The following is an 8088-nucleotide window of genomic DNA, read 5'->3' on the forward strand; positions in this document are numbered from 1 at the left end:
AGCCCGCCCCGCCTGCCTGCCCCTGCCGCCTCTCCGCTGGGGCCGGGAGCTGCCCCTGCCGCCTCGCTTTTCCTCTGTGCCTGCAAGGGAGTCCTTCCCGAAGGTGCCCTCCGTGCCTGCGCGCACGTGTCTATGTATGTCTATATCCAGGCTTTCTGCATGGCCGTGGCTCCGAGAAACTTCCCACATACTGTTAGCTGAGAGCTCTTCAGACCAGGCCCTCCTGTGCTGTTCCTCCCTCTTTTGTTTCAGGTGCCCTAGGAGCAGAATTAGGGTCGTCTGCTACTAGTTTCTGTGATAGATTGCCCAAGCTCTTGTGTTTCTGCGAGTTTGGTGCTTTTCCTCACTTACAGTAATGAATAAATGTCCAGTTTTTCTTTCTCTTTCTTTCTCTTTCTTTCTCAGTCCTTATTTTCTGAATCTAGAAGACATGCTACACGTACAGTGTCATAAGAGAGAGAGTTGTTTTTCTCAGGTCCTTTTAGTTCTACTGGACAAACTAAACTGGACAACTGTAAAGCTTATTTGGAGCTTGGCATGTCTTTCGGAAAAAAAAAGGGGTGTAATGAAAAATGTAAATGCTGGAGTCAATCAGAATCTAAATGGAATTTTCAAAGAATTCTTATGAAAATTAGGTAGCCTCAACAGTGCATGTTTGTGAAAGACTGAGATGTGCAACTCCAAGTTGAACCAATGAAGAGGAAGAGAGAACAAAGGCCTCTTGTCTCCTGATGTTTAATCACTTTTACTTTTGATGAGGAAAAAACCCAAGAGGTGACTAAATATGCCTGTTTTTCAGAGCTGTACAAACAGCTATCTGCTTCCGTGTTTGGCTTCTTAATGAGATGATACGGCATCTGATGTTACTAGGATGTAGCTCGAGTTCTTCTGTGTGTCCTTTGGCAACCTGAGACCCAACAGGAAATTTTCTTGTACAGAAACACATTTTGTGGTATTTCATTCGTTTTGCTGCCAAGTTACTTGTTTTTACAGGGACAGCTAACTGGCATGAATAGGAAAGAATAAAACTCATCTGACAGCTCTGGTAGTGACTGTATAAGTAGGAATGCAACTTATTTTTTTTTTTGCTCTCAAAATCCATAGATCTGGTTTTAAATCACCTTGCCTGTTACAAGTGATTGAGAATTCCATCTGAGCAGCAGGTGCTGAAACAGGGAAGTGTCTATAAAATACAGAATTGTTTTATCAGTGGCTCCCCTCTCCTTGCAGTCATACTTTTCACTAGGCCATGGTTGATGGTCATTTCAGCCTAATTTGTCCTTTTCTTTAGGCTTTCCAGAATTTTTGTAAAAGAATTGCCACATGAGCTGAGCTGTTTACTATCCCACTGATAGTTCCTTTTCCTGGATGCATATGTATTTTTCTCATTATATCAGGTTACTGAAGAAGGGATTTTTTGGGCTGATTTTCTTCCCAGTGTCAGGGGATAGGGGTTGCATTGAAAGTGATAGTTTGAAAACTTAGCTTCAGGGAGCAGGCAGCTGTGTAGATGCTGGTGGCAAGCTGTACCAGGCTGTTACAGGGAGGAGCTGAAGAGGTCAACATGTGATAAGTAAGACCCAGGATTTCACTGGTGGGGTGAGCCTCTGAGAACAGAGCAGAGGACTCAGAAAAAATAATGGACTTAAGACATCTCCCCAACAACTCCCTTTTCTGGACCTGAAGTTCACCTTACGGGGGGACAGCAGGAGTATTAGAAGTTAGCTGAGACATTTTATGAACTAAAGGGATCTGGTGGCACTGTGACTGACCAGGGGAGATAACTGAGGCCATGACTGAAGCCATCTAGTTGTATTTTAGTGGAAAGAATTTCCCACTTAGAGGTCATTCTGGAGTTGCATTTGTAGCTTTGCAGGCAGCTTCTTGAACATGTTCCCTCGTCTGTTACAAGTGTATTTCTTGTCTCTGCATAGGCAGTTTCTGGAAGGTACTGTATTTAAAATGTATCCCCTGGTTGCACTATTATCAGTATATTCTGGCTACATCTGTCATGTTCCTAGGAGTTTATAACAGCATAATTGTTAAGATTCATACTCTGTGCAATAAATTGAAGTACTTTTGTTTAAAAGAAAATTAAAGACTTTGGCTCAGATTCTGAAAGTGTTTATAACTGGGAATTACCCCAGTCAATAGAACTTGTCGTTTATAGAGAGCTTGTATATGTAAATGTTTGCAGGGCAAGTGCCTTTGCGTGTCAACTACAATAAGCTGTTTGTGAATGTCTTGGCCTGTACTGAAGTTGTTTTCTCTGCTTGTTGGCAGATGTTGATGAATTAACAACTATAAAACGAGAACTGAATCACAGAATTTCCGTTCAATCAGCAAAGCTGCTCCGTCTTCTGAAGCAGAAAGACAGGCTTGTACAAAAGGTCCAGAAGAACTGCGACATTGTCACAGCTTGTTTACAGGCAGTTTCCCAGAAACGCTGTAAGTACTTTCTGTGTACTAGTGTAAGTAGTTTATTTCATTAAGGTGGGCAGTATTTTAAGCCCTCACACTTAATTTAAAGTCAAGAGGCCAGGCTATGCTATTCCTTAGATATGACTGGCTCCTACTGATGTCAGTGGTACCTGGAAACAGGCAAAGTTTAACTAGCTCAGCTGGGTAAGCTGCTGTAGCCCCAGCTGTTAATTTTTTGTAACTCCTTTCTATCAAGTTGATCCAAGGTGAGGTGTATTAGTAAAAAAAAACCTACTTCCCTCAAAGCCCTTTATCAGCATCAGTGTTTTGGGGGTTTCTGAGAGAGTGTGTGGGAAAGAGAAGAAATGCTGTTCTTTCATTGTTTAGCCTTTTTTTCCTGCACAGTGAAACCTTTTTATTTGACTTGGCAAAGTTTTCACCTTAAGATAGACTGAAGTGCTTTTTGGTAGTTCTGCTAAAGTAAAACTGCATGTGACGTGATATGTAAGAATAAATAGAAATTATGCCTTTAGAAAAGACGTGAAAATAACCTAATGTTCCATCTTATTTTTTCATTAACATGCAGCGTGACAGGTACAGAAATCTTCAGGTACAGTAAATAAAGCATGGTCTTTTCATAAAAATGTCTGTAGGAGCTTTGAGGTGCATGTAAAGACTTTACTAAAAGAATTTTACTGTAGTGGCATGTGCTGACGTAGTCTAGTTAAGAGCTTGTCTATTAGTGTGAAATTAAATTTTTAAGCATTTAAAAGCGTTCCTTTGTTTTACTTAAACCTGGCATGAAAGTTCTTGGCTGTCATGTACTCTGTAGGCATATTTCTTTTCAAAAACTCTTTTCTTAATGTCAGCTTGAGAACCAAGGCCTCCATGACACTAGTATGCAAGCATATACAGTAGTCTCCTTTTAAATGAGACTACTTGAATTTTCTTCATATTTAGAGGATTTGGCTGTAAACTCTGAATCTTTTTTCCCCCCCATAGTGGGGTCTCTATGTAGAGGTAGAACTGTAGTCTTCAATTAAACTTAAGTTAACATTCAGATGTTTAAGTGCTACCTTTAAGCAATCTATACAGCCCAGTTGCAAACAAATACTGTTTCACAAAAAGGTGGAGATTCTGTCTGACCCTTTTTGAATACTGCTTGACAAATTAACTCCTAGTGGTAATTTCAGTAAGTTCAGAAATTACAGGGCTGATAAATTTGATGTCTTATTTTCTGCTCGAGTGTCTATCATGCTTTAACCTGTTTCTACAGAGAGAAAAAAACAGGTACTGTTTAAAAAACTGCATGCTCAGGACTGTGTTCAGTGTCAGAAAGTTCAGGATCTGTGAGTTTTGCAGCTCACACAGGGAGCCATCCACTCCTCAGTCTTAGACCTATGCTGGCTCTTGGTCTCTGCTGCATGCACAGAGGAGTCCTGCCCCCCTGACAGCTTTGGAGCCCACATCTGACTTTCTTGTGCTTCAGGACCACTGATAGCCAGCACAGTTCTTGTAGCATTTGAACCCCTGAGTGGGTAGAGTAAATGTAGAGGAACAGTTGCCAGGGACAACTTCATAACTTACTGTGTTTCTCATTATGCTGCTGACCCTTGTCCCTAGTAGATGATGCATGTTTTGCATACAAGTAAGTATTCCCATAGAAAATAAAATTCACTGCAGAGTGAAATGTGTTTTGGTTGGACACATGAATGGTCATGGCTCTGTTAAAGGAATGATAAATTGTTCTGTAGGACATATTATAAAATCATATATCACTGTACAGTACACTGTGCTGTACTTGTAGTTTGTAGGATATATGAATTAACTGTTCCATTTTAGTAATACTTTTTTTACCCAAATTTAAATAAAATACTCCAATGAAGAGAGAAATCACAGTGATGACCTGATGGCAAGCATGGCACATGTTTCTCTTGTGATTTTGACTTATTTGGGGTAAGAAGATATATGTTTGTTCTGGAGCACTATGAACTATTTCAAGTCCATAATAGAAACAAAGTCTGCTTTATACACTTAATTATATCATCTGAGAAAAGCAGAGATCTTTTTCTTGGATGATCTCAGAGATCATCCGAGAAAAAAAAAAAAAAATCAAGGTTTTACAAAGCTGTCATCTAAAGATTATGCGAAAGACATCTCTTTCTTTCATCTCCCTGTATTTTATATAGTGACAGCTTGCTTTCATTACTAAATATATTTTGATTGATCAAATTGCAAACCAGAAGTTCCTTGAACCACAAATTTTGATTGATGTTAATTAAAACAAACCCAAAAGACAACCAACAAACAACCCAAACCAAAACCATGTATTATCTGTAATTTATTTAGAAGTAAAAGCATCAAGTTTACGTCAGTCTGGCTGGAAGCAAGCAGAAAAATGCTTGAATTTGATTCAATATAAAATTACCTGAAGTTACAGAAACAGAAAGTTCATTAATATTCTCTTGTATTTTTAATGAAGAAATAATTTTAGTAGAAAATTTCCCAAATATATAAGTAATTTCTCTGTCATAGCTGCGTTGCTGTGGTGGTGCTATGTACCTATAATAACTTTAAATGGGTCTCATGCTGTGTTCAGAAAGATTCTTTGTATTCTCTCTTCTAATACTTGTTTAGAAACTATGATTAAAGTATTAATCTTCTGTTATTTGAGCATTGTTTCTGTATAGAATTCTCTAAGATAACAATAAACATTTCCTTTCTAGTTTTTCTTTCCCTTTTTCTGGTTTGATTTAATGCAGAGCCAGTAGAGGGAGACAGAATATTTTATTTTGTGCAGAACTAGAAGTGTATCTCTAGTTTTGATAAGGATACAAAAGCCTTCCTTAAACATGAAGGGAAGCGCTTTACAAATGCAGTCAGGCAATAGTTGGATGAAAAGATTTAGCATCAGGTTGTCAAATAAATGTTATCCACAAAGGAAATATTAGGTTCCATATATAAAATAGATGAAAAACAGTGGCAAATGGCTTTTTAATTATAACTGAGATCATTAATTCCCACATGGTTGTCAAAGTTATTCAGAAGCTCCTGACTAAGTGAGCTGAATGTTTTGGAACTCAACTAGAGAAATCCAGAGGGTTATGTCTGTATTTATTAGTGGTATTTGTGATCTCTTTGAGTGCATCTTAACTGGATAGAAAGGCAGCATGAACTGGCATCATCTGAGCACAGGTTTGTCCCCCGCATGTCCCTAGAGCATGGACAGTTTCCTGGTAGAAGGCTGGGCTATGAAGTCTCCTCAATTTCTGAGAACGAGTTACTGTCTCTATAGCATCAACTTTTCTCACAGGGAACTCAGAGGAAACTGGGAAAGCATTGCCTGATGTTATTTGCATGAATTGTGATTAGCAAAGAACTGAGTAAGATTACATTACCATGTGCACCTCAAAAAGTGCAAAAATTTAGATATGCAAAAGTACTCTAACATCTAGATTAAATTTCTGTTTCCTGTCTCCTCATTCCCTACTTCCACCCCTTTAGCTTCAGTCCTACTGCATGTGTTCTGTCCCATTTTATTTTTTTTTCCTGCCAAATGCTTTATTAGCTTTTCTTACATGGCCCAATCTTTAAATATTGGACTTCTCAGCTCTGTTCCATTTTCCCCATCCCTGCATCTTGTCTGTCTTTCAGTGTCTACCCAAATTACTCCCCATCCTTGAGTTTTCTTCACATTATTCCTTGGTCCCCTTCATATGTTCTTCCTTGTCTTTTTCCTGCATGTACTAATTATCTACTGGCCCATTTTCTCCATCCCTCCTCTTCCCTCAATGTGGTTACAAAACCAAGCCAGAAATTCACAATTTTTAGTTCGTAGGATGAAAGTTTGGTTAAAGGGGTAAGAACAGCTTTAACACAATATCGTGTGGACACAGCTAATATTGATTTGATTGAACTTGAACTTGATAAGGTTCTTGGAGGAGATGAAAATTTTTCACAATGAAAACAATCAGCCACTGAAATAATCTCCCCAGGAAAGTGGTGGATTCCTCAATGTTGGATGCTTTTGAGATTTGGCTGGACAGGATGCTGGGCAATCTTGTCTAGACCATGCTTTTATTGAGAAAAGTTGATGATCCTTGAGGTCACTTCCAACCTGGTATTCTGTGGTTTGGTGATTGATTTCACGCTGGATCAGATGTCTTGCAACATGGGGCAAGTACTTATGTACATATGTAATAATTCATGCATATCAAATTTTGCCTGTGACTTATCTGTCTCTTCCCCCCCAGTTCCCAGTAGTTTGATGTACTGTTGCAGCATTTATATGCAGTACTAAAGCATATAAATAGGCTTTAACCTGGAACACCCCAATTGCTCTGTTCTAATTTTTTTATTTCTTTATGAAGACTTGAGTTACTCAGTGAATATTGGTGCTATGGCAGTTTAGTGGAGGTAGGCTGAGCACTGGTTAGCAAGGATTTTCCGATCCATTTCTGTGCTGGTTTGCCAAGGGTGAGGTAATGGAGCAGTTAGAAAAGGAGAGAACCTGTGTTTAGTGATGCTAGAGCTTGGCTCAGTGGGCATGATAGCTGTGTGCTTGGTCCACCAGCTGCACTGGGCCACTGGGCAGCAGTTCTTTTGATCTGGATAGTGAAGTTCACCTGCTGGTCCCTTGGGATGGGTGTGCACAAGGGAAAATGGCTCTACATCTAAGTGTGATCTTAACTAACTTGTTCATTGTTATCCAGCATTATTAATAAATTGTGTAATTTTTGAAAAGATTACTGAAGAGCCCTTCAAAAGAGCCACCTATAGTGATGAATATAAAATTAAATGCCATTTGACTAATGTACTTCATTCAGCTTCAGCCAGGAAAGATTCTGAAAGCTTATTCAATTTCAGTTGGAGCCTGGACTGAGAAGGATTACTTTTCTTTTAACACTTAGCTTGGAGGAGAAGGACTGCAAACAGCAACCTTCATTTCTGGGCATCAGGTCACGAAGAAATGTTTCAAAAAGTAGGTGTGTGTCATGTTTACTATTTGCTAATGTAAATTAGATTGTGTATTCTGGGCATCTGTTAGTTAGACTAGGAGAGAGTTTCAGTGTTGTCAAACATAATACCAGCTGTGTGAAACGTGGACTGACAACTAATCACTAATGGAATAATCCCAAGGAGTTTTTAGGTAGTGAATTCCATGGTTACTTTCTTTTGATGAGAATATCATCTTGGAACTGGTCTTTGAGCAGCACAGCCAGGATGCTGGGACTTAGGGAAATAGTTTAATGGAGCAGGAAGTCAGTAAAGTTCTAGTATAGCACTGTGTACCATCCCTCTCATAGGATATTCTTCTAGAGAACTATCAACTTAGTACCCAGATTTAAAGTGTAATTGTGCTGCTGATGGAATGTGAACACAGAGCAGATCTTGCAAGTAATGAATTTTGACATCTTTGATTCCTTGATGAGCAGTAACATTGGTAAGCCCTAGGGGGAGAGACCACCCCACTGCACTGTCTCCAGCCAGCTCTTCAGGATGATCTGTGCTAGCCCCAGAATGCTGACTGATGTGTGAGTCAATAGAAGCCATTGGCTGGCTAATGAAAAATACTTCAACTGACTGCCATCTTCTCTTGCCAATATTTTCCACTGTAAAAACAAAGCTGTAATATAAATTCTAAATTGGCAAACTGTGCAGTCAGTT

At 39.2% G+C, this 8088-nt stretch overlaps 1 protein-coding gene across 1 annotated transcript in view; it reads left to right on the forward strand.

The window, feature by feature from the left end:
- Positions 1-8088, forward strand: part of TBC1D30 (TBC1 domain family member 30) — a 53455-nt gene that overhangs the window by 1086 nt on the left and 44281 nt on the right. Inside the window, exons 2-3 of the mRNA XM_017733090.1 lie at positions 253-352; positions 2261-2448. Coding sequence (XP_017588579.1) covers positions 253-352; positions 2261-2448 — 288 coding nt within the window. The remainder of the gene's footprint in view (positions 1-252; positions 353-2260; positions 2449-8088) is intronic.

The sequence above is a fragment of the Corvus brachyrhynchos genome, unplaced genomic scaffold (genome assembly GCF_000691975.1).
Source record: "Corvus brachyrhynchos isolate BGI_N302 unplaced genomic scaffold, ASM69197v1 scaffold32, whole genome shotgun sequence".
Lineage (NCBI taxonomy): Eukaryota > Metazoa > Chordata > Aves > Passeriformes > Corvidae > Corvus > Corvus brachyrhynchos.